Source organism: Haemorhous mexicanus, chromosome 29 (assembly GCF_027477595.1).
Source record: "Haemorhous mexicanus isolate bHaeMex1 chromosome 29, bHaeMex1.pri, whole genome shotgun sequence".
Classification (NCBI taxonomy): Eukaryota; Metazoa; Chordata; class Aves; order Passeriformes; family Fringillidae; genus Haemorhous; species Haemorhous mexicanus.
In genome coordinates, this window is record NC_082369.1 from 545,271 (window position 1) to 572,029 (window position 26,759).

The 26,759-nt window shown below is 66.2% G+C and overlaps 4 protein-coding genes across 7 annotated transcripts; 1 reads left to right on the forward strand and 3 right to left on the reverse strand.

The window, feature by feature from the left end:
- Positions 1-201: 201 nt before the first annotated feature.
- On the forward strand, positions 202-9,225 carry HDGFL2 (HDGF like 2). 3 transcript variants are annotated; one of them, XM_059870054.1, is made up of 16 exons: positions 202-360; positions 1,954-2,030; positions 2,104-2,242; positions 3,889-4,068; positions 4,435-4,551; positions 4,693-4,764; positions 4,996-5,137; positions 5,328-5,403; positions 5,483-5,768; positions 6,384-6,478; positions 6,860-6,930; positions 7,273-7,343; positions 7,483-7,584; positions 7,676-7,889; positions 8,544-8,667; positions 8,832-9,225. In XM_059870054.1, the coding sequence occupies exons 1-16, from the start codon at positions 289-291 to the stop codon at positions 8,914-8,916; spliced, it is 1,923 nt and encodes a 640-aa protein (XP_059726037.1). In that variant the 5' UTR covers positions 202-288; the 3' UTR covers positions 8,917-9,225. The 3 variants fall into 3 exon arrangements, with proteins under 3 accessions (XP_059726037.1, XP_059726038.1, XP_059726039.1); XM_059870055.1 differs by having other exon boundaries at positions 8,835-9,225; XM_059870056.1 differs by having other exon boundaries at positions 5,489-5,768.
- An 804-nt stretch (positions 9,226-10,029) lies between these two features.
- On the reverse strand, positions 10,030-13,643 carry LOC132339671 (perilipin-3-like). 2 transcript variants are annotated; one of them, XM_059870058.1, is made up of 8 exons: positions 13,509-13,643; positions 12,563-12,620; positions 12,151-12,346; positions 11,808-11,890; positions 11,225-11,726; positions 10,920-11,110; positions 10,716-10,838; positions 10,030-10,641 (listed from the first exon to the last, which is right to left on the reverse strand). In XM_059870058.1, exons 2-8 carry the CDS (start codon positions 12,611-12,613, stop codon positions 10,297-10,299), a joined length of 1,491 nt encoding a protein of 496 aa, XP_059726041.1. In that variant the 5' UTR covers positions 12,614-12,620; positions 13,509-13,643; the 3' UTR covers positions 10,030-10,296. The 2 variants fall into 2 exon arrangements, with proteins under 2 accessions (XP_059726041.1, XP_059726040.1); XM_059870057.1 differs by lacking the exon at positions 13,509-13,643 and adding an exon at positions 12,979-13,080.
- A 237-nt stretch (positions 13,644-13,880) lies between these two features.
- LOC132339673 (perilipin-3-like) lies at positions 13,881-17,083 on the reverse strand. The gene is made up of 7 exons (XM_059870059.1): positions 16,833-17,083; positions 16,563-16,758; positions 16,226-16,308; positions 15,955-16,141; positions 15,183-15,532; positions 14,983-15,096; positions 13,881-14,578 (listed from the first exon to the last, which is right to left on the reverse strand). The coding sequence occupies exons 1-7, from the start codon at positions 16,881-16,883 to the stop codon at positions 14,156-14,158; spliced, it is 1,404 nt and encodes a 467-aa protein (XP_059726042.1). The 5' UTR covers positions 16,884-17,083; the 3' UTR covers positions 13,881-14,155.
- A 1,619-nt stretch (positions 17,084-18,702) lies between these two features.
- SEMA6B (semaphorin 6B) lies at positions 18,703-26,033 on the reverse strand. Its single transcript, XM_059870037.1, has 16 exons — positions 25,888-26,033; positions 25,433-25,562; positions 25,114-25,174; positions 24,913-24,975; positions 24,486-24,587; positions 23,896-23,986; positions 23,704-23,823; positions 23,526-23,614; positions 22,875-23,092; positions 22,508-22,639; positions 22,140-22,289; positions 21,416-21,610; positions 21,056-21,196; positions 20,825-20,902; positions 20,614-20,672; positions 18,703-20,536 (listed from the first exon to the last, which is right to left on the reverse strand). Exons 1-16 carry the CDS (start codon positions 26,000-26,002, stop codon positions 19,563-19,565), a joined length of 2,718 nt encoding a protein of 905 aa, XP_059726020.1. The 5' UTR covers positions 26,003-26,033; the 3' UTR covers positions 18,703-19,562.
- Between the last annotated feature and the right edge of the window lie 726 nt (positions 26,034-26,759).

The window sequence follows — 26,759 nt, forward strand, 5'->3', positions numbered from 1 at the left end:
CCCCCCTCGCCCCTCAGGCCCCGCCCCCCAGCGCCCCCCGCTTCGGCGCCTCCGGCGGCGCGGCCCAATCCCGTTATCCCGCCGCGCCACCGCCTTGCTCCTATTGGGCGGATAGACTGAGCGACGTGCGGCGGAGCCAATGGGCAGCGCGGTCGCGACCGGGGGCGGGACATCCTGCGTGCCGTGCGGTGCGGGCCGCCCCCGCCGCCTGCCCGGTGCTGCCGCGGCCTGGGCTGGGCCTGCCCGCGCCCGGTGCCCCCCGCGCCCGCCGCGCCCCCCGGTGCCGCCATGCCACACAGCTTCAAACCCGGGGACCTCGTCTTCGCCAAGATGAAGGGCTACCCGCACTGGCCGGCCCGGGTGAGACCGCGGGGCCGCGCCGCGGGGGGACGGAGCGGGAGGGGGGCAGGGGTCCCGGACCGGAATGGGGACGGGATGGGGAGAGGGGACTCGAGACGGGATGGGGACGCATACCGACCCTTGTCCCCGGAGCGGAGGCCCCTGCCGGGATGGAGATGCCATAACGGTACCTGTACCGGGATGGGGGCACGGTACCGGTGTGGGAACACCTACCGGGATGGAGATGCCATAACGGGACCCGTACCGGGACGGGACGCCCTGCAACGGCACGGGGAGCTGGTACCGGGGTGTACATGCTGTAACGGTACCTGTACCGGGATAGGAGAGTCTGTACCGGGTGGGGACCCGGTACGGATGGGTCCCGTTCGGGACGGGGGACCCATGTCGGTATCTGTCATGGAATGTGAGCCGGTGCTGGCATGAGGGACCTGTCCCAGCGCACAGACTGGCATGTGGGGTCCCACCCCAGCACCTGTACCGGATTGGAATGTCCTGTCCTGGGATGGGGCCCAGTAGCAGTGCGGGGTGTCCCATTCTGGGATGGGAGCTCCCATTCCAGCACCACTACTGGGATGGGGGCCCAGTACCGGAATGGGGTGTTCTGTACCGGAATGGGGGACCCCATATGAGCATCTGTACTGGGATGAGGGTCCGGCACTGGCTCAGAGATCCCGTATGGGAACTCATGTCAGGGTGGGAGCTCAGTACTGCACTGCGGGGCTTGGGCTTCTGTCCCTTGTTGGGGACAGTGAGGGGACACTGTGGGTGTGACACGGGCGGGGGGCTGCTGTGAGCGCTCACGGTGCGGGATCAGCGGTGCTGCTGCGCTTTGAGGGGCTTATTTGGGATGCTGGAGCATTTGGGGAGGGGGACGGCTGGTGCCACTGGCCGGGTGACAGCGTCGTGCCGCGGTGCTCTTGGAGAGCGGGAGCTGCTTTGGGACGTGCTCAGCTGGGGGTGCCTGGGGGCTCTGCGGGGTCCCCGGGAGCAGCCGAGGGCGTGGCAGGTTCACGCTCTGCCCTCGGATGGGAAGAGACTGGCAGGTGGAACCGTGCGGGCTCGGGGAGCTGACACCGCTTGGCTGCACCTCGCCGTGAGACCCGGGACTGCCGCTCCCGCCAGGACAGCCCCTCTGCTTTAGCTTGCTTGCTTTTTGGGGAAGGGTCCCCCCGCCCTGAAGACCTCCCCAGCACCCCCTGCACACCCCGAGGCTCTCCCTGCCCACGGCCCAGACGCCCGGAGCACAGAAGACGGGGTGTCCGGCCGGCAGCGGGGCCTTTCCCGCGGCCGGGCTCCAGCCAGGACGGACCCTGCGGCCGCTCGTCCATCGCCCCCGCCCGCGCTGCCGGGTCCCGGCCACGGATCCCGGGGGAGTAGCACAAGGCCCACGTTGCCCGCAAGACCTCGGTGCCGGATCCTTCCCGTTTCTCTGGTAGAGATCCCGCAGGGACTCGGATCCGTAGCCAGGGCCCCGTCCGGGTGCTTTCCCGCCGCGCTTGGCTCCAAGCGGGTGCCGGACCCGACGCCGCTTGCCGGGGCTGAGGATGCGTCACCGCTGTCTCTGACCTCCTCGTGCTTTGGGTTTCCTTTCAGATCGATGACATCGCGGACGGCGCCGTGAAACCCCCCCCGAACAAGTACCCCATCTTCTTCTTCGGCACCCACGAGACGTAAGCGCTGCCTCGCTCCCCCCGCCGGGCTCTGCCTCCGCTCCGGCCTCACCTCTGCTTTGTCTCTCTCCAGCGCCTTCTTGGGCCCTAAAGATCTGTTCCCTTACGAAAAATATAAAGACAAATATGGGAAACCAAACAAGAGAAAAGGCTTCAACGAGGGCTTGTGGGAAATCCAGAACAACCCCCACGCCAGTTACAGTGCCCCTGCGGTGAGTGTGGGCTGGGCAGGGGATGGGGCTGCGGCCCCTCCGTCCCCCCGAGTCACTCCTCCTGTCTCTGCTTCTCCTCGCTGCTGTGCCGATTGCTTCCAGCTTCCAGCTTGGCTTCCTTGGGGTGGAATTAGCTCCCCTCTGCTTCCCTGCCCTCTCCCTTCCTCAGGGAGTCTGCTCTCCTCATCTTCCTCCACGGAGGGGTTTCCCTCAGGCTTCCAGGAGCACTGGAAGTTCCCACTTGCTCTGGAGGAAGGCGCTTCTGCCCTGTTGTCACGGTGGAACCGGGGTCGTGCTTTGTGCTGCTTGCCCAAAATCACGGAGATTTTGTTGTCAGAGCAAGAGCTTGAGGCTTGCTCATCTCTGGCTCCTGGATCTGCTCGTGGACTGTTGGAAAGTCCCCTCCTCCATCCATTTCCAAGGTTTCTGAGCCCTCCAGCAGGATTTGGAGCGGGCCGGGACAGGGAACAGCTCTTTGTAAAGTTCTTGTGGGGGCTTCTCATGACCATAATTGGGATCCAGTTTATTCCATAAAGATCATCACAGGAGGCATCAGCTTTGTAAGCAGCGAGGCTGAAGAGGCAGAGCAAGGTTTGTAGGGTGGGCAGCAAGGTCGAGGTGGTCCCTGGAGGTCAGCAGGTGCAGGGAATGAACCCCCCGGGCCGTGCCATGGCCAGGCAGGAGTGAGGATGTGGTTGGAGGCGCAGGGGTTGGGAAATGCTCCACCCAAAACTGGATGTAGGGTAAGGTGAGGCTGTGGAGGTGCTTGAAAACCTGGAGATTGGTGGTGGTGAGGGAGGCACCACCTGCCATGGCCAAGAATCTGCTGGGAATTTCCGTCAGGGGCCCGTGAGGGATCCAGCAAGGCTGAGGGTTCACCAACACCCGCCGCGTCCTGTGGGCGAAAGGAGCAGGAGGAGACACTGAAGTTTCCTTGGCTTTGAGACCTGAGTGAAGTGAGGTGCCAGGAACAGCCAAGGGTGAGGAGAGGCTTTTCAGCAGCTGGAAGAATTCGGCTCTAGGAATATCAGTGCTGCCACACACAAAGGAGCAGCCCAGAAGATGAAGTTGGGGTGTGATGTCCTGTGCGAGGAACCTCCCGATGGGCTGGAGAAACAAGGAGACCTTCAGGGAGCAGGACACAGGAGATCCCACCTGGGAAGAGCATGGTGGCCACCTGGACTCCTTGTGTGGACCTTTCCCATGGGGAAAGTGTTTGAAGAGGACAGGAAGAGGCCTGATCCAAGTGGAGGCAGAAGGAGAGGCTGAACCCGGCTTGTCTGGCGCCGTCAGGGCAGAGGAGGGCTGGGCTCTGCTCCCAGCTCCAGGCTGCTCCAGGGATTTTGGCAGGGCGTGAGGTTGGGGGGCAGAGGGCAGCGAGGCAGCAGCATCCCAGGAATGTGTCACTGGTGCTCTCGGAGTGGCGTGTGGGGCTGTGGGAACGGGGGCAGCGTTCCCCAGGCAGGGCCGGTGCCGTTGTCCGGAGCTGCTCCGGAGGGATCCGTGCTGGGAGGGGGGGCTGCCCTGCACTGCTCTGCACACCCAGCTCTGCCCTCCTTCGCTCCCTGGTGCCCCCTCTGTCCTCTCCTGCCCCCCCAAATGCCCCACAGGCCCCCCTAACCCCGCTGTCCTCCTGCTGCCTTTAGCCCGCGAGCTCCTCCGACAGCGATGTCCCCGAGAACGACCCCATGGCGGGCAGCGACGCCGGGGACGACGAGGACGACTCTGCCATGGCCACGGGCCCCACGGAGAAGGTGGACAGCGACGAGGACTCGGATCGAGGCAGCGACCACAGCGGGCTCAAGAGGAAATCCTTGGCCATGAAAGTGAGTGTGGGCTGGGGGCGGGAGGGTGGCCCAGTCAGGGGACACTCCATCACGGAGCTTTCCTGGAACCCACCTCAGCAGAAGGTGGTGGAGAAACCAACTCTTTCTGGATTCTCCAGGAGGAAATGGGGCTCAGCGTGGTTTTGGGGGTCTCACAGCTGTCTTGTGATGCCTGTGGGGTGGTGGGATGGCCTGTCCTGGCTGGGTTTGTAGCCTGGAGGAGGATCCAGAGCTGCAGATCTGAGTGCAGCTCTTGTGGGGCCTGTTGGGAAGAGTTGGAGAAAGCCCTTCCCAGGAAGCATTTGCTTTCCAGGGTGGATGGAGAAGGAATGGGCTTCTCTCATCTTGTCACCTCTCCTTTGTCAGATGCCTGTGACAAAACGGCCTCGGAAATCCTCCAGTGACCTGGATCAGGGCAGCCCCTCTGTCACAGAAGAGGAGAACTCAGAAACGTCTTCTGAGTCGGAAAAAAACAGTGACCAGGTGAGAGGATTTTGGGTTACACTGGCAGGGTGGTGGGGAGAACATCCCTGTGGGAGTGGGGCAGAGGCTGAAGGGAACCTGGCTGGCTTGATTCCGTGGTGACACTGTTCCACATTTCCTCATATTTCTGTTTTCCTCCAGGATTTCACTCCTGAAAAGAAGCCAGTGGCCCGGGCTCCACGCAGGATGCCGGCAGCGGGGAGGAAGAAGAAGGTAAAGGACCCCAAATCTGAGGGAGGCTGGAGAAGAGCCAGGGTCTGCACTGTGGGGAGGGGGGAGCTGGGGGTGACAGGGCTGTGCCCTGGGCTGGAGCACCTGGAGGGACCTCGCTGATCTCTTGGTGAGGTGCTGGGGCTCTGGGTGCTGGGTTTGTGGGTATTGCTGGGACTGGGGCAGTGCCACCCCACAGCCACCCTCCATCCCAGCCCTGCTCTCTGCCTGCAGAAAGTGGAGTCTGGCTCTGACTCCGACTCCAAAGCAGACTCGGATCTGGAGATGGGCAATGCCACCCTGGACATGACCAAGTCGGACTCGGACTCAGACTCGGATGTGTCGGTGAAAAAGGCACCTCGGGGCCGCAAGCCAGGTACCCCGGGCTGCTCCTGCTCCTGCCCCACCTCAGGATGGGACTGTGGCAGCTCAGACATTCCCAAGGCTTGGGGCTTCCATCCCAAATTCTGGGCACATTCTAGAGCCCCTCTGCCTCTGGAGCTCGGGGCTTTTTTAACAGAGGGGCCTGCAGGGCTCCTGCTGAACATGTCCCTGTTGTCTTGCAGCTGAGAAACCCCCTCCCAAGCCCCGGGGCAGGAAACCGAAGCCAGAGCGTGTCCCCAGCAGCTCCAGCAGTGACAGGTGAGCTCAGCTGGGACACTGTCACCCTTGGGCTGGGCTGGGGGTCGCGCAGGGGTCCGAGCCTGCCCTGTCCTGGCAGTGACAGTGACAGCGACGTGGATCGCATCAGCGAGTGGAAGAGGCGGGACGAGGAGCGGCGGCGGGAGCTGGAGGAGAAGAGGAAGAGGGAGCAGGAGGAGGAGATCCGTCGGCTCCGGGAGCAGGAGAAGGAGGAGAAGGAGAAAAGGAAGGAGAAGGCAGAGAAGGGCGAGGAGGTGCACTCGGACTCGGACAGCAGCGCCGAGGATGAAACGGCCAAAAAGGGCCGGAGAGGCCGGGCCAAGGCTCCGTCCTCCTCGGACTCTGAGCTGGAGCAGGAGAAGGAGGTGAGTGCAGAGCCATGGGGCCTGGGGATGGATGGACAGCCTGTCACCTCCCTGTCAGGCCACCAGGGACTGCAGGAGTGGCAGGGAGCTGCCCTTGTGGTTTGGGGTTAGCCTGCAGCTGCCCACATGGTGTTGGGAAGGGTTGTATGCATACCTTGGAGTGGGAGCTCTTCCCCTGGCCCAGGATGCCTCAGCCAGCTGTGGGCCTCACATCTGGCACAGGGTGCCCAGAGCAGCTGTGGCTGCTCCATCCCTGGAAGTGTCCAAGATCAGGTTGGACAGGGCTTGGAGCACCCTGGGACAGTGGAAGGTGTCCCCACCTGTGGGATGGTGTCCCACAGGGGTGGGATGGGGTGAGCTTTATGTTCCCTTCCAACCCAAACCATTCCATGATCTCCAAGATGCTCTTGCACCACAGTCATGGGGTTTGCTCCACTGTCCCCCTGGAGCCTTTGGGAGCATGTAGGGTGACTGTGCACCATGGGGTGATGCTGTGCCATGGCAGGGGGGTGACTGTGGGGTGGCCATGGGTGCCATGGTGGTGTGGCCGTGGCTCCGTGTGTGCCGCAGCAGGGAGGGCTCTGCTGCTCTCCCTGCATTGTTCTCTCCTCCAAGGTAAAGAAGCCAGCGAAGAAACAGCCCTCGGAGTTGTCAAGGAAACCAAATCAGAAGGAGAAGAGGGGCCGAGCAGAGGAGAAGCCACGGAACAAGTCAGCAGCTCCACATCTCCCTCCCTCCCCTTTCCTCCTGGGAATGGGGCTGTTCCTGCACGGCTCCAGCCCTGGCACCCCGGGGTGGGCATGGGGCTCCTGGGGCTGCAGCACCTGCAGAGGGGCTGGGCCTGTTCCTCCCCTCCTCCTGAGCTGAAGGGGCTGGAGGAGGTGTTGGGGGTTACCAGGATGACATTCTGTGGTGGTTTCTTTCTCGTGGGGCTTTTCCTGTCTGCATTCCTGGGAAGCTGGGGGACAGGGGAGCTGTGACCAGGGTGGAGGGGTCTTGGATGCTCCAGCCAGTGCCATCCCCCTTGTTAGCTCAGTGCTGAGCAGAGGGATCACCACAACCATCTTCCCCTTTTCCTTCCCTTCACACAGACCTCTGAAAGTGGAACGAGGCCGGAAGAAATCCGACCCGATCCCCGAAAGGAGGATGGAGAAGAAAAAGGGTGAGAGACCCACTGCTTCCCATCACAGAGGGGAGGGTCCAGGGTTGGTTCCCCCATCCCTGGGACAGGGAGGGATCATCAGTGAGGTTGTGCCAGGGTTTTTCCCAGCACTGCTGTGATCCTAGGATCACTTCCCTGGCATCCCCTCCCTATCTTGGCACATCCCAACCCATCCTCTCCAGAGACATTCCTGGGACTGTGCTCAGCTTTGGAAGTGCAGGAGAGCACAAACCCCTGCCTGGGAGTGATTCCAGGCCCCAGAGCAGACCCTGGGCTCTGGGCAGGGCCGTGGGCTCTGCTGGTGCCCTGACATCTCGGGCTGTGTCTGTCTCCCTGCTCCAGAGCCCACAGTGGAAGAGAAGCTCCAGAAACTTCACAGTGAGATCAAGTTTGCCCTGAAGGTGGATAACCCGGTGAGTGCCTGGCCTGGGACATCCCTGCTCATCCTTGGCCTGCTGTGATACCCAGGAATGCTGCTCCTCCTCCTTTGGGGGTGCTGGGAGGCCCCAGGTGCCCCCAGGGCAGCTCCTGATCCCGCTGCCATCCCTGCAGGACATCAAGCGGTGTCTGAACGCACTCGAGGAGCTGGGCACGCTCCAGGTCACTTCCCACATCCTCCAGAAGCACACGGATGTGGTGGCCACACTCAAGAAGGTAGAGCAGAGGGCTGAGCCCTCCCTGGGGTGAGTGGGGAGCCTGCCTGGCCCCAGCTCTAAGGGGGTCCCTGCTCCTGCTCCCCGGGCAGATCCGGCGCTACAAAGCCAACAAGGACGTGATGGAAAAGGCGGCCGAAGTCTACACCCGGTTGAAGTCGCGTGTGCTGGGACCAAAGATGGAATCCATCCAGAAAGCCAACAAAGCTGGGCCTGAGAAGGACAAGGGGGAGGCAGAGAAGGGCCAGGAGAAGCTGTCGGGAGCAGAGACACGGAATGAGAAGGGGGAAGAGGAGACAAATGCTGGTAACATTGCTGAGCATCCCTGAACATCCCGGGACCGCTCCCTGCCCTGTCTGGGCAGGTCACAGTCCCCTCCTTGGGGCATGCCCTGTCCTGCTGGGGACACAGGACATGGGAACGTGGCTGTTGGCCTCGTGGTGGAGTGATCAGCACCTCCAGGCCCTGCTGTGCTGGAGTGCCAGGAGTGGGAAAGGGCTGGATGGGGAAGGCAGTGAGAGCAGAGGGCAAACCTCGAGCCCCACGCCCGGGCTCTGGGGGCCTCATGCTGGTTTTTGGCTCAGGACAGCTCCTCCCTGCCAGCCCGAGCTCTGGTCCAGGCATAAAGGAATGTGGAGATGTCCTTGGACACTGGCTCAGGCTCTTGCACAGGGAGTGGTGACTGGGATCTTCCACCCTTGGAGCCAGGTCTCTGCCTGGGGCCGTCCTGGTGATGCTGCAAGAGCCTTCCCAGAGGAACTGACAGGGAAAATCCACCCTGATGGTGTCTCTGGGCTGGGGGATGGAGGTTTTGGGGCCCTTCTTGCAGCTGTGGGGGTCAGGCCAGTACTGGGGTCCCCTCAGGCTTGGCTGCATGTCTGTGGCCTTGGATCCTCAGTCCACAAGGGTCAGGATGGATGAGGGGGTCCAAGAGCCTGAGCCTCTCTCTCTTCCCTTCAGACCTGTCAGGTCCTGTGAATGGTGAATCCCTGTCCCAAAAGTCAGAGGGCACAGAGGAGAAGGACAAGAGCCAAGGGCCAGGAGCTGGGGAGCTGGAGGCATCCACAGAGGAGCCCCACAACAAGTGAGTGTGGGGGCAGGGCTGAGGGCTGCGGGGATCATCTGGGGACATCCTGTGACAGGGTTGGAAAGGGTTCTCCCAGCTTGGGAAGGAGCTGGGATGTGGGAGAGGGGCCAGGGAGGCAGAGGAGCAGGGGGCTGAGCTCTCCTGCCCCTGCTCTCCCCCAGCAGTGTCCAGGACTATCCCAAGGCCGGGCCGGAGCGAGCTCGCGGGGAGTCGGAGGCTGCGGATGAGGAGGAGGAGGAGAGCTGAGGAAGCAGCTCCCACCTGGAGGAGGAGGAGGAGGAGGAGAGGCTGTGAAGGGAGAGCAGCCTCTGCCTCATCTCCTGCCTGAGTCACTTCACTCTGTCCCACCGTAGCCGATGTCCTTGGTCTTGTCCCGTGTCCCGTCCCTGCGGAGGCAGCACCCGCGGGGGGGCTGTGCTGGTGTCTGTATTTGTCCCCCGCCCCTCCCGTTTTTAATTTTTGTTTTGTTTTGGTTTTTTTTCCCCTCCTACCTAATTTCTTGTGATTTCAACCGACATGAAATGAATATAAAGGGTTTTCTAATGAAAAACAGAAGGAACCCCAGTGTCTCTTTCTTGAGGCATCTCTGGCTGGGACGAGGGGAGAACCTTAACCCCCTGCCCAGGGTCAGGGCTGGAGAACACTCCATGGGTCCCCAAATTCCCTCTGACCAGGATCAGGCACTCAGGGGCTGCTCCAAGCCCCTTTCCCCACCATCACCATCCTCTCTCCATCCAGAGGCAGCTGCTGGGGGCAGATCCCTCTGCCCCAGGGTGGCAGCAGGGCTGGGCACCAACTTGGGGTAAAATAAGGGTAAAAAGGGTGTTTTCTCTCCTGACTGTGCCAAGGAGGGACTGACCCTGGCACCATCCTGCCCGTGCTGGGCAGCAGCTCAGTGGTTTTGCTCTGTTGCAAGGCTCCAGAGCTTTTGTCCGTGTCCAATAAAGAACTCCCGGCTCCACCCGGCGCCGCCTGCTCTTTGTGCTCGGCCCCCGCGGGAGGATGCCCCGACCCCCCCACCTCGCAGGCTGCAGCAGCTCTGCCCTGGGGACACTTGGCCTTTGCTTTTTCCAGGACTGATTTCACACTGGCTCCGTAAACAAGACCTAAATAAAGCCCAAACCATCCCAAGTGCCTCTTGCCCAACTGCTGGGAAGGGGGAGGTCCCCTCCAGGACCCCACTCCTGATCCCACTGCCAGGTCCTCTCCTCCCACCCCTGCTCCCACGGGGGCAGGGAAAGGCTGGGGGGGCTGTCTGGGAAATGGGGGCTCAGGACATGGGGGTCCCCACATCTTGGGGGGGGTTGTTCCTCCAGAGCCCAATTCCTCTCCCACACCCCCAAAGAAACCTCAGTCCAGTGCAAAACTAACCAGAGTTTATTGCTTCTTGTGCTGTTTTGACCCTGCAAGGGTGGGAGCTTGAAGGCACCGAGGACATGGGGGACCCCCAAGAGGCACTTGGGGCAGCCAAGGCACATAACTGCAGGTCTCCAGCAAGGGGACAAGTGACAGAGCTGGGGCAGACAGGAGGGTCCCCACAGAGGCAGGCACAAGGTGAGGGGGGCTGGGGGGCTTTAGCAAAGGCTCCTAACGAGGCTTTTTGGGGAGGGAAGCAGCCCAGAACTGCTACTCCATCTCCCGCTCCGCCGGGCGCTTGCCCGAGGGGGCGAAGGGTCCCACCAGCCACGTCAGGGGGGTGTTGAGGGCCACGTGTTCCACCAGCTCGTCCATCAGCTGCCGGGCTTTGGTGGCGTGGCCGCGGGCCCGGGCCAGCACGGAGCCCGTCACGTCCTGCAGGGAGGTGACAGAGGCCAGCGCCGCCCGCAGCTCCTCCACGTTCTGCCGGACCTGCCCCGCCGTGTCCTGCACGGTGGCGGGGAGGCCCTGCAGGCTGGACACCAAGGGCTGGCAGGAGCTCTGCAGCTGCTGGCTCAAGCCCTGCAGCATGGTCACCGTGCCCGACTCCACCGCCTGCGGGGGGACACGGCGGGTGAGGCCTGGGGGACACCCCGGGTCACCCTGGGGACCCCCTGCCCTGCTCCTACCTCCGGTGGCACCTCGTCCTTGGAACTGCCCGGCTGCTTCTTGCTCCAGTCCAGCCACAGCTGCTGCAGCTTCTCCTGCCCTCCCTGCAGCCTCTGGTCCACGCCCTGCTTCAGTTCCTCCACCTGGGAGAGGGGCACAGCTGGGTGGGGGGGCCACCAGGGCACACCCTGGGGTGGCACAGGGGGCACGGGGCTGGGTCCTACCAGGTCGAGGGTGCGCTGGAGCTGGGCCAGCAGGTCCTGGCTGCTCTGGCGGGCGCTCTGCAGTTTGTACAGGGAGTGCTGGAGCGCTCGGTGCCGCACCTTGGTGGAGAGGGAGCCCAGGCGCACGAAGTAGCTCTGCTGCTGCCTCTGCTGCTCCGGCTCGAAGCCCTCCACGGCCGTGGCCAGCTTGGCTGTGGGACAGGAGCTGCTCAGGGCGTCCCAGCACCACCATCACCACCCCACAGAGCCTCCCCTGCTCTGCCCAGGCTCTGCCCACCCCCTCTGGGTTGGGATCAGCTGCTCACCCAGCTCCTCATCTGTCATGGGCAGGTAATGGTCCACCAGCTCCTCCGACTTGCCCAGCACGGAGTCCACCCCGCTGGCCACCATCTGGCCCACGGTGCTGACACTGCTGCTGACCGCTGACCTGGTCAGCTCCACGCCACCCTGCACTGCCCCTTTGGTCATGTCCATCACACCGGTCACTCGGCTGGACACTGCATCCTTGGCGCCAGTCACGGTGCTGGACACTGCATCCTTGGCCCCAGCCATGGTGTTGGACACTGCATCCTTGGCCCCAGCCACTGCATCCTTGGCTCCAGCCACAGTGTTGGACACTGCATCCCTGGCTCCAGCCACCGTGCTGGACACTGCATCCCTGGCCCCAGCCACCGTGCCGGACACTGCGTCCTTGGCCCCGGCCATCCTGCTGGACACTGCATCCTTGGCCCCGGCCATGGTGCTGGTCAGCACATCCCTGGCCCCCGTCACCGTGGAGGTCACCAGCAGTTTGGTGTCTGAGATGATCTGGGCAGACACACAAACCTCTGTTAAGCACTGGGGGGGCCCCGAGTGTGCTGCCCACGCCACCCCAGCCCACCCTGGTACCTTCTGGGGGGGCTGCTGCAGGATGGGCAGCTTCTCCTCCAGCTTGTCCAGCCCTTTGCAGGCGAATTCATTGGCAGAAGAAACTGGAGATGGAAAAAGGGGTTGGTTTAGCACCCTGCTGCCCTGCAGGAGCTCTGCCAGGCCCAATTTTCCATCACCCCAAAACTTGTGGGGTGTTGCTGCCACATCTTTTCTTCCAGCTTCTCCAGCCGTTCACTCCTCAGCCATACAAACCAGAGACACAAAACCAGGTCCTCCCTCTCCTGGTTCCTCACAGAGCTCGGAGAGAGCCACTTTTGGGGTCCCCCAGCCCCGTGGGGTGCAGTCCCCCCCCTGCACTCACTCTGGGGCTCCAGCCGGGTGAGGAGGGGCTGGGCCCCGCTCACTGCTGCCGCCGTCAGCGTCCTCACGCCCTTCTCAGCCACATCGCAGACGGAGCGCACGTAGGGGTGGCTCTCCTTGGTACAGGTGTAGGCGGAGGACACCATGTCGTAAGCAGAGCTCACCAGGGGCAGGTTGGCCACGCGGGTCCCGATGTTCTGGGGGCCAGAAGGGCTCAGCGTGAGCGTGGGACTGAGGGACCCCCAAATCTCACAGGGAATGGGGTGTGGTGTGTGTTCCCAACACCCCGGGGATGGTTTTGGGGCGCTCCCGTGGCCCTCCAAGCCCATCGGAGGGTGGGAGAACCCCGATCTCCGTCTCCAAGCAGGGACGCCGTGGATCGCCCCCAAATTCCCCGCCTTGCCCGCACTGACCTGCTGCTCCTCTGCCTTGGGCTGCGCCGGCGTGGGCTCGCTGGTGGCCATGGTGGGGCTGGGGGGCACAGGACGGGAGCGTGAGTGGGGTCAGGCCCCCCCAGCGCCCCCCTCTTGCCTCTCGAAGGGAGGGCCCCAAGTTACCGCTCCCCGGAACGGGGCAGCTCCCACGCGGCTGGAAAACCCAGGGACAGGGGGGTCCCGGGGACCGGGACCGGGATCGCGATCGGGATCACAGGCGGGATCGGGACCGGGATCGCGATCGGGACCAGGATTGAGACCGGGACCGGGACCGGGACTGAGATTGCCATCGGGAACAGGACGGGGGTCGCGATCGGCAACAGGACCGAGACTGCGATCGGAACCGGAACCGGGATCGCAACCAGGATCGCGGACCGGCCCCGGATCGTGCTCACCGCTGGCGGCTGGGGTCGGTCCTGCTCCGCTCGGTTCGGCTCCGGGCTCGCCCCGCTCCTCCCCGCCGCCCTTTATACCCCGGAGCCCGCCCCGAGCGCATGTGACCGGGGCCGCCCAGCGGGGCCGGCCCGGGGCGGCCCGGGAGCAGCGACCGGGGGGGAGTGCAGGGCCGGGAGGGCAGCGAACCCCCGGGAACCGCCTGCACCGAGTCCCCGGCCCAGCACCGGACCCGCCGGGACTGGGCTGCACTGAGCCCCCCGGGACCCCATTCCTCGGTCGGTGCTGCACTGTCACCTCCCTCCCCCTCCCCGGTACCGGATCCCCCGGGCCTGGGCGGCACTGACACTCCCTGGGGACCGAACACCCCCGGGACCGGTCTGCTGTGACACCCCGAGCCCGGAACTAAAGAACCCCCGTCCCCCGACCCTCCGTGGCACCGATCCCCCGGGACAGACCGCGCCCCGACCCTCCCAAGCGTCCCCTCCCCTCTGCGGCTCCCAAGCCCGGGGGTCCCGGTGCTCCCCCACACCTGGCCCGGTGGAGTTGGTCCAGCTGGCCCCGGTGGGTGCCGGCGGCGGGACGATGGACGGTCCTGGGGCTCCCGGTGTCGCCCCACCGGGTGCTGTGACCACGCTGTGCTTGTGACGTCGGGGATACCCTGGGGCAGGCCCAGCCCCTCCACGGTGACAAGTGGGACAAAGGTCAGTGCCACACGGCTACGGGTCACAGTCCAGATGTCCTGGCACCTTGTGGCACCCTCTCTCCCAGTAGCCCAGGGAATCCCGTCCTACTGTCCCACCCTGGCACCCCCTTATTGAGCCCCCCCGGCTCTGCCGCCCGTGCAGAGCCCCCCGGTGAGCCCGCACGGTGGCTCTGCCACAGCACTGCAGGCTCTGAGTCATTTTAAGGCCAAAAAAGTTGTTTTCTTCCTCTTTAAACTGGTTTGAAGCTGTTAAGACACGAAATTCCAGTATTCCTGGGGCTTAGGGCAGCGCTGGATCCCAGACAGACTCACACTGTGTCCTCCACGTGCCACCATCCCCACAGGAGTCCCCGGCCGTGACACTGGGGGGTCCCACGCCGGGTCACCAGCTCCATCATCCCCTCATTCCCGGTGGGATTGGGGTTCGTGCCTCTGCATGGGTGCTGCTCCCCCAGCTCAGTGGCACCGGTGACTCAGTGCCGGCTGCAGACCTGGGGGGCAGCGGGCACCCGGTGCGTCCCCCCCACGGTGACACAGCCCTCCCACTTGGACATATCCACCGGGACATCCTCCGGGTACTCCACGAGCGCGGGGGCGAAAGGTCCCACGAGCCAGGGCAGGGGCGTGTGCTGCCCCACGTGCTCCAGCAGCCCCTCGAGGCTCAGCTGTGCCCGCGTCACCGCCTCCCGGCTCTGCGCCAGCACCAGCCCCGACAGCTCCTGGAAGGAGCGGGCGCTGGCCAGGGAAGCCTGGACGCCCTCCACGCCGTGCCGGACGTGTCCCGCCGTCTCCTGCACGCTGCTGGGGAACGCCTGGGCGCCGGTGGCCAGGTGGGAGCAGGCGGCGTGGAGCTGGTGCAGGAGCCCCTGGAGCATGGCCAGAGTCCGAGCCTCCACCTGCGGGGTGGGCAGTGGGCAGCGGGAGCTGGGGGTGATGGACCCCAGCCCCGCCTGGATGGATCCACAGCTGGACTCCATGGCTGGATGGACTCACAGCTGGATGGATCCACAGCTGGATTCTGTGGCTGGATGGATCCACAGCTGGATGGATCCACAGCTGGACTCCATGGCTGGATGGATCCACAGCTGGATGGATCCACAGCTGGACTCCATGGCTGGATGGATCCACAGCTGGATGGATCCACAGCTGGACTCCGTGGCTGTTGCTCCACCCCTGCTCCAGGTGTCCCCACCCCAGATGTCCCCTTGCCATGTGTCCCCACCTCAAGGGACTCAATGGCTGCTGTCCCCATGCTCTCCAGATGGAGCCATCTGTCCCCCAGGGTCCCTCCACCCCATACCTCATTGTCCTCCATGGGCACTGTGTCCTGCTGGCTCCACTCCAGCCACAGGCGGTGCAGGTGCTCCCGGCTGCTGTGCCAGGGCCCGTCCGTGCCCTGCTGCCCCTCCTCGATCTGGGGGGAGGTTCAGCCAGGTGGGAGCACACCCGGGGGTGCCTGGGGCCGGCACGGGGCTGGCACAGTCCCTGCCCCATCCTTACCAGCCGGATGACGTGGTGGAGCTGGGCCAGGAGCCGCTGGGCACGGAGCCGTGCCCGCTGCAGGTCACCCAGCGAGCGCCGCAGGGCCCGCTGGGGCAGCCTGGCTGACAGGGAGCCCACGCGGACAAAGTAGCTCTGCCACCGCCTCTGCCGCTCCTGCGGGGCCACCGCCGTGCCCCTGGCCACCTCCGTGCCCCTGGCCTCCTCCGTGCCTGTGGTCACCTCCGTGCCCCTGGCCACCTCCGTGCCCCTGGCCACCTCCGTGCCTGTGGTCACCTCCGTGCCCCTGGCCATCTCCGTGCCCGTGGTCACCTCTGTGCCTGTGGCCACCTCTGTGCCTGCTGCCGCTGCTGTGGGACCAGGGGTGAGGGCAGCGTGGCTGGGCCATCCTGTGCTGGGCACTGGAGCCCAGCTTGAGCACCCACAGGATGCTTGGCCACCAGGTCATGTGGAGATGCCGCCCTAAGTGTCAGGTGGCCTCTGTGGTCACCTCAGCTGTGACATGGGGCCAGCTCTGCCTGATGTCACCCAGTGCCAAGCTATAAATACCCAGGCAGGCACAAGGGACTATATTTGCTCTTGGGTTTCCAGGTGAGAGTTCACCCAGTGCCATCCCGTGTCCTTCAGACAGAGACTGTCCCCTGCGCGGGGTCACGGTGGCCTCAGTGCTCTGGCACCACTGTGGGGCCACCACCACGTGCAGCCAATGCCAAGACCGAGCAAGAGGGTGAGGGTCTGGCACCCTGAGATCTGGGAGATGGTGGGCACTCACCCAGCTCCTCGTCCGTCCCGGGGAGGTACCGATCCAGCAGCTCCTCTGATTTGCCCAGCACGGTGCCCACGCCCGTGGCCAGCAGCCGCCCCACGCTGGTGCCCGCCACGGCCCCGAGCGCCGAGCGCGTCCTGGCCACCGCCCCGCTGACCGTGCCCGACACCAGCTCCCTGGTCCCGGCCACCACCTGGCAGGGGACAGTGCAAGGACAGCTTGTCCCCCCTGCTCACCCAGCCCTGGAGCCCTGCCCGTGCCCCCCGGGCGGCGTTACCCTCTCGGGGGGCTGCTGCAGGATGGGCAGCTTCTCCTCCAGCTTGTCCAGCCCTCTGCAGGCGAACTTGTTGGCGGTGGAAACTGGAGATGAGAAAAGGTGGGTTTAGCACCCTGCTGCCTTGCAGGAGCTCTGCCAGGCCCAATTTTCCATCACCCCAAAACTTGTGGGGTGTTTCCCCTCCAACCCTCCAGCTTCTCCAGCCTTGTATTCATTGCTGATACAAACTGGAGATGTGAAACCAGGTCCTCCCTCTCCTGGTTCCTCACAGAGCTCGGAGAGAGCCACTTTTGGGGTCCCCCAGCCCCGTGGGGTGCTGTCCCCCCCCTGCACTCACTCTGGGGCTCCAGCCGGGTGAGGAGGGGCTGGGCCCCGCTGGCTGCCGCCGCCGTCAGTGTCCTCACGCCCTTCTCAGCCACATCGCAGACGGAGCGCACGCAGGGGTGCCGCTCCTTGGTGCGCCCGTACGCCGAGGCCACGGCCCCGCAGGCACAGCTCACCAGGGGCAGGTTGGCCACGCGGCTCACCACGCTCTGACGGTGGGGGACAATAAGATGGGGTCCCCAGAGCCACCCGCAGCCCCCCCGAACCCTCCGTGCCCCCCTACCTGCGTCTCCGGCCCGGGCTCGGCCGGCACCGCGGCGTTCTCGGCCGACATGGCAGCGGCGGCTGCGGCGGGGAGAGGGAGATTTTGGGGGCCACGGGTGGGTGAGACTGGTGGGGACCCCCTGGGGATGACACCCCCAGCCTCTGCTCCCTGAGGGCTGAGCGCCACCAACTCATGACCCGAGTGGGAGCGGCTGGCGGGTTCTGAGGGGCTCTCGGGGGTGTTTTGGGGGGTCTGAAAGGGGTTTTGGGATGGGGTTGGCCTCCTCCCCGGCCAGGAAACGGGGGGACTGGGTCCACTCAACCCCTCTTGGGACCCCCTACCCCTTCCGGGATCCCCACACCCCCTTTTGGGCCAGGGAGGGGTTTTTGGGTGATTCACCGAAGCCAGACTGGGCTGGTCTGTCGCAATCCCGCGCTGGGGACGTGCCGCCCGTCACCGCCGGGGGACCGCAGGGAGCCGAGCCCCGGCAGCCCCTCCGGGCCCCCGGCAGCCCCTCTGCCCTTCGGGGTCTCTCGTGGCCCCCCGGCCTGGCCCTGTGCTCTCCAGGGGACGAGTTCCGGGGGGATTCGGGGGGCTTCAGGCAGGGCACTGCGGGGGACAGGTCCCCTGGGACCCTGGGCTGTTCCCCTGAGTTTCTCGGGGTGTCCCTCTGGTGTCCCTGGGGGGTTCCGGGGACCTTGGGACCCCCGACCTCCCCCGCACCCCGCGGAGGCCCCCGGGGACCTCCGGACTCCCCCCGGGACCACCCGGAGCCCCCCCCGGAGCCTTTCTGGAGCCTCCCGGGACGCCCCCGGCCCCGTTTCCCGCCCTCCCGCTCCCGCCAAGCCCCGGGCACGGTACTCACGGGGGTGGGGGTGGGGTTCTGTCGCGACCCCCGGGCAAGATCGCGACCCCGGGCCCCGCCCAGCCCAGACCCGCGGGGAGCGGCGGGAGCCAATCAGAGAAGGGGCGGGGCCGGATCTCCGCCAATGAGGAGGGACGGGCGTGACCGAGGGCGTGGCTTGGGTCTGGGGCGCGCTGGCCGCGGGGTCCGGGGACAGCGGCGGGGACAGCGGCGGGGACAGCCCAGCCCGGGAGGCGGGCACGAGCCCCCGGTCACCTCTCACGTGTCCCCGCGCCGAGGGACCCTGTGGCCGCTGTCCCACCCCCGCCCCAGGTGTCTCCGCCCCCGTTATCCCCTCCCCCGGTGTCCCCATCGCAGGTGTCCCCTTGCCACGTGTGCCCTTGCCACTTGTTCCCACCTCAGGGGACTCAATGGCCGCTGTCCCCACCCTCTCCAAGTGTCCCCATTCCAGGTGAACCAACTCCAGGAGACCCGACAGCCGCCAGCCCAGGTGTCCCCACGCCAGACGTCCCCAGCCCTGGTGTGCCCACTCCAAGGGACCCAACGATTGGCGTCCCCAGCCCCAAGGACCCCAAAGTCCGGTGTGCCCACGCCAAGCATCGCCACTTCAAGTGTCCCTTTGCCAGATGTGCCCACCCCAGGTGTTTCCGTGCCGCCTCAGGGTGCCAGGTGTCCCCCAGCCCCCGCGGGTGCTCAGGCCAGGGGACAGAGGGCCGTGGGTGACCCCCGTGGGTGGGCTCGTGGGGCGGGAGACAGCCGGGAAAGGGGACAGGCAGGGGACACGGCGGGTGTGGGGTGACACGGGCAGGGACACCTTATCCCCAGGGGAATTCGCGGGCCAAGTGGGATGGGGACCTTCGTGGGGCCGGGTTGCGGGTGGGTGCGTGTGTGTGCGCTGGCCGTGCGGGTGCCCACGGAGCGGGTGGCACCCCGTGCCCCCCCTGCCCTGTGCCCCCCTCCCCCGGCCGGTCCCGGCTCCCGGGGGGGTGAAGAAGGTGCCGAGGCGGCGGCGGGGGAGTCGCCTCCGGTAACCGGGTGTTTATTGGGGCCGCGGGGTACAGCCCGCGGGCGGCCGCATGCATGGCCGCTGGGGGGGGGCTCCCGCCGCCCCCTGCCCTATTTACAGCCTGCCACCCCCTGGGGACCTGCCATCCCCCGGGGACCTGCCACTCCCCCGCGACACACCACCCCGGGTGGGTGCCGGGCAGGGGTGGCACCGAAAGGGCACCCTTTGCCAGCAGAGAGTGGGTTCGGTGGGGACCCCCCCGCGGTGCCCCCCGACCCCGGCTGTGCTTTCCAGGAGGGGGTGCCGGGGGGGGGAGTGTGGACGACCCCCAGGCTGGCACTGGGAAAGGGCTGACCCCAGACTGGGGGTGAGAGTGTGCCCCATCCCCAGATAACGCCACACTCGGGGACCCCCAGCCCCCCGCACCCAAAACGTTCACCAGGTTCCATCACCACAACCAAAGCCCCCCCGGCCGGGTGTCCCCAGGGGGCTGGCAGCACCCCCCAGGTGCCACTGCGGGGCTGCGGGCTGGGGGGCACGGCCCGAAGTGCCCGTGTCCGTCTGTCCACCCTGCTGCCCCCCAGGGATGCCCCTCCCAGGGTGCTGCGGGCCCTGGCTCCAGCCTGGGGAGGGGACACGGTGGACGGTCCGCCGCAGCACAAGGGACAGCGCAGCCGGAGCGCAGGGCACTGCCCCGCGCCCGCCGGGCACAGCCCCAAACCCTCTCCGGGGGCACCCAGGGGGTGCCTGTCCCCCCCTCACCCATGCAGCACCTCACCCCATGCCCGCAGCTCCCGCCCGGCCACCCGTCCCTGTCCCCAGGGAGCCGGGGCCCCCATCAGTGTCCTGGCCAGGGGGACGCACACAGGGTGGCACCCTATTTTCCCGAGGGAGTCCGCTCCACGCCGTAGCGCAGGAGGTGGTGCAGGTCCGTCAGCGGCCGCGGGGTGCCCGGTGCCCGCGCTGCCCGGGCTGCCGTCCCGTGCCGCCCGTAGCCGCCCGCCGCCGCCTCGCCGCTGTTGAACGTGTGGTTCCTCTTGAGGTGGGCGCCGGGGCGGCCCGTGCCGTTGTTGGCGTTGAAGTTCAGCTGCTCGGGGTGCCAGGGCGGCCCCTCGGTAAAGTCTCCCCCCTCCCCGCTGGGTGCCGAGACCACCCGCCGGCGCTCGGGGCTGGGGTGCGGCGTCCCGCCGAAGTCGCCGTAGGAGCTGCGGGGCGGGCGGCGGGCGCCGGCGGGTGGGTGCTGCCGGGTGCGGGGCCCCTCCTGAGGGTCTCGACCCCAGTGCCCGTCACCTGAGGAGTCGCTGAGTTCGGCCTCCAGCTCCTGGTCCACCAGGATGGCGTGGCAGGAGAGGGGGATGCCCCGCGGCGGGCGGCCGGAGCCGCCGTGCCCTCGCCCGGCGCCCGCGGGGCCGGAGCCTCCAGGGTCCCGCAAAGCCGCGTTGATGATGTTGTGACTCTGCTCCCAGGTGCAGTTTTGGAGGGCGCCGGGGCAGCGTTTCTGCTGCAGCGGGGTCTGCTCCGGCGTGGGCAGCACCCCCGAGTCCAGGTCGTGCTGGGTGACCTTGCCCAGCTCCTTGGGCCACCCGTTGGGCATGAGCGGGGCCAGCAGAGCTCCGCGCGCCCGCCGCTCGCCCAGGCGGCTGACGCTCACCACCGACTCACTGTGCGCCAGGATCGTCTCCTTGTCCTTGCGCCGCGCCAGCTCCTTGCGGTCCCGGTGCCCGATGAACCAGCACACGCTGAAGCCGGAGATGACGGCGCCGATGACGAAGGCGGCGACGGAGGAGATCACCAGGAGGTTCACCGACACCAGCCCGTCCGGCTCGTCCACGAAGCTCTCCGTCACCAGCCCTGGCGTTGGGGACACGTCAGGGCACCTGCGGGTGCCGCCACCGCGTCCCCGAGCCAGGTCCCGGCCCCGCACTCACCCTCGCACTCGCCCAGGTGGGACGTGCTGCCGCCGGCGATGTCCTGCTCGAAGGCCACCCTGGGGGAGCAAATTGGGGGGGTCAGTGGGTCCCAAATGGCCTGGCAGAGTCTCCCAGCTCCCCTCAGCGAGCAATGAGTTTGTTGGAGGCTGCGGGAGCTCTCTGGGGACGCCACTGTCCCCCTGCACGTCCCCAGGCCTGGCAGCCTTACCTGGGGCTGGGCTCCAGGAAGATGCAGGAGCCCTCAGGTGTCCAGCCACAGTAGGGATCCCGGCTCCCCAGGCAGTTCCTGGCAAGGAGCAGAGATGTCAGGGTCAGCCCCGATGGGGGGACACAACACCCCGGCCCTCATGAGGGACTCTGTCCCCACCCTGTGCTGTGCCTCAGTTTCCCCAGCCATGCTCCCAGCCGTGCTGAGCCCTGCCCAGCCCCATGCACTCACTTCATGCAGCCCGAGTGCTGCTGGCAGCGAGCCACGGGCACCCTGGCCACGCACGGGGGGAAGGCCAGCAGCAGCGACCCCGCAGCCTTGTCCAGCTCCAGCCCCAGGAGCCGCCGCTCGTCCTCCGTGTCCCGGCCACACCTGGGGACAGGGCAGAGCTCATCATAGCCCCAGCCCTGGGCCACAGCGCCCTCCACAGAGCCTGGCCCAGTCCAGAGGAGATTTTCTCATCCATTCTCCATCCATCCATCCATCCATCCATCCATCCATCCATCCATCCATCCATCCATCCATCCATCCAAGCACCCCACCCACCCCTTTTACTGCCCCCTCTCCTTCCCCTGGCACCCTGGCACTCACCTCCCGGGCTGGTAGGTCTCAAACTCCTCCAGGAAGACGCTCTGGCTGCCGGGGGCAGTGGGCAGAGTGCTTCTGGTGGCGTTGGGAAGGATGAGGAACTTGAGCACGGTGCCGGTGCTGGAGCCCAGGAACACCACGGTGTGGTTGCCCCACGGCCCCGCCGCGTTGTCCACCACGATCCTACGGAGCTGGTACCTGCGTGGGGGAGGGAGCAGGGTTGGGGTGTGGGGGAATCCAGGGGTCCCCAGGGAGGGGGGAAAGGGTGGAGCCCCCAGCCCCACATCCCCATCTCCGTGTCCCCATCCCCAGCCCTATGTCCCCAGCTCCAGCCCCCCATCTCTGTCCCCATTCCCATCCCCCATCCCCAGCTCCCTGTCCCCATTCCTGTCCCTGTCCCCATTCCTGTCCGTGTCCCCATTCCTGTCCCTGTCCCCATTCCTGTCCCTGTCCCCATCCCTGCTCACGCCCCGGCTGCCCTGCCGGCGGGAGGCTGCGGCCCAAGAGCGCGGCTTGATTAATTCCCCATCAAGCAGCAATTAAGGCAGATTTAATTAGGACGAGACAATCTTGACTGCAAAGTGTATGAGATTTATCAGCTCTCCCAGCGCTCCCAGGGCTGGCACAAGCGTGGAAAGGCAGCACGGGAGGCTCTGGCCAGCCCCTCCCAGCCCCTCCCAGCCCCTCCCAGCCCTCCCAGTGTCCCCCAGCCCCCGCGGGCACCCACCGGGTCATGGTGCGGAGGATCCAGGGGGCGTTGCCCAGGGCCGGCACCGCCTCGTCCATCAGCGGGTGCGTCTTGACGAAGTTGAGGATCTCGTCGGGGAAGGCGCTGGAGGAGTTGTAGCGCATCCCCGGGGACGCGCAGCACCCGGGCCTGCAGCCACGGCACGGCTCAGTGGCGCTGTCCCCAGCCTGTCCCCAGCCCCGCTGGTACTGGCCGTGGTTATCATCACCCCTGTCCCCATCCCTGTCCCCTTCCCAGCTGAATGGCTGCCACTGTCCCTGTCCCCAGCCCTGTTCCTTTCCCCAGTCCCGCCACTGTCCCTGCCAGTAACAGTCCTTGCCAGCTCTGTCCCCAGGCCTGTCCCTCACCGTGGCTTTGGCACCATGTCCTCTGGCACGGGTGTCCAGATGGACTCGGGTGATTTCTGCTCCCGGAAGCGTCCCTCGAAGACCGCGGCCACCTGGGTCATGTCGAAGGCGCAGACGGCGGAGCCGGGAATGCTGTGGGGACACGGCTGTGGGGTGAGCTCGGGGAGGCCCCAGCGAGTGCCAGGGGCCCTGCAGATCCCAAATGGAAACGAGCCCGTTTCCTGTCCAGGACCCAGCTGGACCCATCCCAGACCCCACCCCAGATCCCACTCAGGATCCAGCTTTGATTCCACCCGGACCCCAGCTGGCACCCGGCTCAGACCCCGCTGAGCCCAGGCAGTCTGGGCAGGGCACGAGGGGCTCTGACCTGTTGGTGGGCGTGGAGAACACGGCCAGGACCACGGGGCGCCCGTCCAGCTCCAGGATGTCCGTCACGGCTTGGATGACGTTGAAGTAGAAGTGGGAATCGCCCGGCACGGAGCAGTTGAGCCGGGCCTTGAGGAAGGACGTCCACTGCTTCTCCAGCACCCGCTGCGAGCCCCCCATGTCGTTCTTGCACACCCGGGCCACCCGAGACACCACCACCTGCGGGGAGGACACCTGTCACCACCCAGTCCCTGTGTCCCTGTCCCCACCCCGGGTGTCCCTGTGGTCATCCCAGAACGGTTTGGGCTGGAAGGGAGCCAGGGGATCATCTAGTGTCAAGGGAAATATAGGTTGGATATTGGGAAAAAGATTTTCATGGGAAGAGTGATAAAGTTCTGGAACGTTCTGCCCGGGGAGGTGGTTCAGTCTCCATCCCTGGGTGTGTTTAACAAAGCCTGGATGTGGCACTGTGGGCCAGGGCTCAGCTGAAGTGTTGGGGCTGGGTTGGACTCGATGACCTTGAGGGTCTCTTCCAACCCAGTGATTCTGGGAATTCTGTGAATTCTGGGAATTCTGGGAATTCTGTGAATTCTGGGAATTCTCGGAATTCTCGGAATTCTGTGAATCTCCTTCCCACTGGGACAGGTCCCACCTTCTCCAGGTAGTTGAACTCCATGGCGATCTCCCGGAAGAAGAAGTAGACGTGGCTCCTCCATTCCACGGCGTGCACGAAGTAGGGCTCTGCGGGGACAGCGGGGTCAGGGATGGCCCAGCGAGGGGTCACAGGGGACACGTGCCATGTCCCGGCACGGCCCAGGGTGGGGACACACCTTTGAACCACTTGGAGTCGTGTTTGACGGTGCGCAGGGTGGGGCTGTCCCCGAGGCTGCGGTAGATGACGGCGTCGATGGCCAGGAAATCCGTCACCGTGGCGGTGAAGAGCATCCCCCCTGCAGGGGACAAGTGTCAGCGGGGCTGGGGGACACGGGGCCCGCTGTGACACTGGCAGTGCCACCACTGACCTGTGAACAGGGCCACGTTGGCGTGCTTGGGGTCGTAGGGACACCGCGCCATGCCGCTGATGTTGTCCCCGACGGGCTCCAGCGTGTCCATCTAGAGCGGGTGACAGGGGGACATGAGGACACACCCGGGCATGGGGGGGACCCGGGGTCCCCATCCCGAGGGGGGCTCTGGCTGCAGCTGGCACAGACAGGGTTGAAGTTGTTGATGGTGCAGACCCTTCCCATGGGTGCCACCTGCTGCCTTCACCCCAAAACCCTTCCCGTGGGTGCCCCCTCCTCCCCCGACCCCAAAACCCTTCCCATGGGTGCCCCCTCCTCCCCTGACCCCAAAACCCTTCCCATGGGTGCCCCCTCCTCCCCTGACCCCAAAACCCTTCCCATGGGTGCCCCCTCCTCCCCTGACCCCAAAACCCTTCCCATGGGTGCCCCCTCCTCCCCTGACCCCAAAACCCTCCCCGTGGGTGCCCCCTCCTCCCCTGACCCCAAAACCCTTCCCGTGGGTGCCCCCTCCTCCCCTGACCCCAAAACCCTCCCCGTGGGTGCCCCCTCCTCCCCTGACCCAAGCCCCCCTCCCGTCCCGGGGGGCTCACGCTGTAGTTGGCGCAGACGGGGTTGAAGGCGTTGGTGCCACAGACGAACAGGAGGCTCTCGTTCCTCACCAGCAGCACCTTGACGAAATTTCGGCACTCTGCCTGTGCCGGGAGAGGGGACCGTCACCCTGAGCACCCCAAAACCCCCCTCACCTCATCCCACCCCACCCAGGCCCTCATCACTGCCGGGGGATGGCTTGGGGGGCCGTTCTCACCCCAGAACTGCATTTATGGGAGGTGGGAATGGGATTTCTGGCCCCAGTAATTAATTACAAATCAATTCAGCCAAGCGGCCAATAAATCAGAGATACAACCGCTGGGAGGGACTGGGGTGGTGGCACTGGGGAAGGGACAGGCTGTGACATGGCCACAGAGGGTGCTCAGTCCCACCGGGGGTCCCCAGGGGGTGCAGATCCCTCAGCTGTACCTCGTGCTTGCCCTTCATCCTGCAGATGCTGATGTCGTGCTGGTTCGAGCGCCACGTCAGTTTCTGCGTGGGGAAAACCAGTGTGGGGACAGGGACAAGCCAACAGCCCCCCCGTGAGACCCCCCTGAGGCCCCCCAGAGCTCCCTGAGACCCCCAGCACCCCCTGGGACCCCCAGCACCCCCTGGGACCCCCGCACTTACCCGGTGGTAGCGCAGCTCAGCGGCCCCGCTGGGCTCCAGGCTGACCCGATAGACATTGTCCCTGGGGAGGGGGACACGGCTGTCACCACCCCCAGCACTGGGGGTACATGATCCACCCCCACCCCCCCGGGAAGGTTCGGGGTGCTGGGGTGGACAGTGAGCATCATCAGGGCAGTGTCAGTGCCAGCGACCCCCCCAGTGCCCCATGGCAGGTTTGGGGTGCCCCGGGCAGGTAGTGGGGTCCTCCCCAGCAGAGAGGAGCGGGGTGGGTGTGGGTGCCCCCCGGCGGAGGGGAGGCTTTGGGGTGCCAACTCCAGACCTGTCCCCGATGAAGAGGGTCCTGTTGACCTTGAGGATGCGCTGGATGTTGAGGCGCTGGGTGCCCCCCCCCTCGGGGCCCCCCGGGCGGGCGGTGCCATGCCCCACGAACACGGGGTAGTGCTTCACATCTGGGGGGGCACGGGGGGTCACACGGGGCCGGGCACCCCCACACAGCCCAGCTGACCTCCCTCCTGCCCTCAGCCCAAAATCCCACCCCATGGGTGCCCCCCGCCCGCCTTGACCCCAAAACCCCCAAACTCTTTCCATAGGTACCCCAAAACCAACCCAAAGCCCAGCCCTGGTTCTGCCCTATCCTATTCCAAAACCCTCCCTCGGGTGCCCCCTTCTCCCTTCACCCCACTCCCCCCAGCCCCTCTCCCTTTCCATGCCAGGCCGTGCCCCCCGTGCCCCAGTGCAGCCCCCCGGCCCCCCCAGCCCCGGGTGGGCACTCACAGTCCGGGGGGGCCACGGCGATGGGCCCGGGCTCCTCGGGGAAGGTGCCCCTCGCCGTCCTCTCGGCCGCCAGCAGCAGCAGCAGCACCAGGGGGACGCGGGCTGGGGGTGCCATGGTGGCCCCCGCCCTGGCCGGGCACCCACCGCACCTGCGGGCACGGGCAGGGCTGGGAGGGGCAGCACCCACCGGGAGCCCCCCGGAGCCCCCCAAACCCTCGGGTGTCTGCGGGGACTGGGGCCATGCTGGTGGTTTGTCACCAGCAGCGCGTGGGGGAGGCACTGCTGGTGACATGGCAGGGCTGGGGACGCGGGGACAGGAGGATGAGGACACATGGGCAGAGGGACACGGGGACATGGGGACCAGAGGGAAGCCAGAGAGGCTCTTCCCCCTCCCAAAACGCCACCGGGATGGGTCTTGGAAAATCTCCAGGGACGCTCCGGAGTGTCACAGCACCCCCCACCCAGACAGCCCCAGTGCCACCGCCACTGTCCCCTCACCAGGTTGGGCCACCATCCCCGCCCTGTCGCTGGTCCCCGAGGGGCTGGGGCCGGGCTGGGTAATTAGCAGCCGGGCAGGGAATTAATTGATCATTAATTCCATGGGAGCCGGAGCGATCGAAGCGGCGCCCTCCTCCCCCACGGGGACCGGGGACGGTGACATTGTGGGGCTGGGGGTCACGGGCCCTGCGCGCCGGGCGGTGCCAGCGGGGGGACGCGTCCCCAGCCCCTCCGTGGTGTCCCCGGCCCCCCCTGAGACCCGACACTGTCCCCAGCCCGTCCCCTTGCGGTGCCACAGCCCCCGGGGACATCTGACCCCGACCCTGCTGTGCCACAGCCCCTGGGCAGGAGGTGACCCCAGTGGGACCTGACCC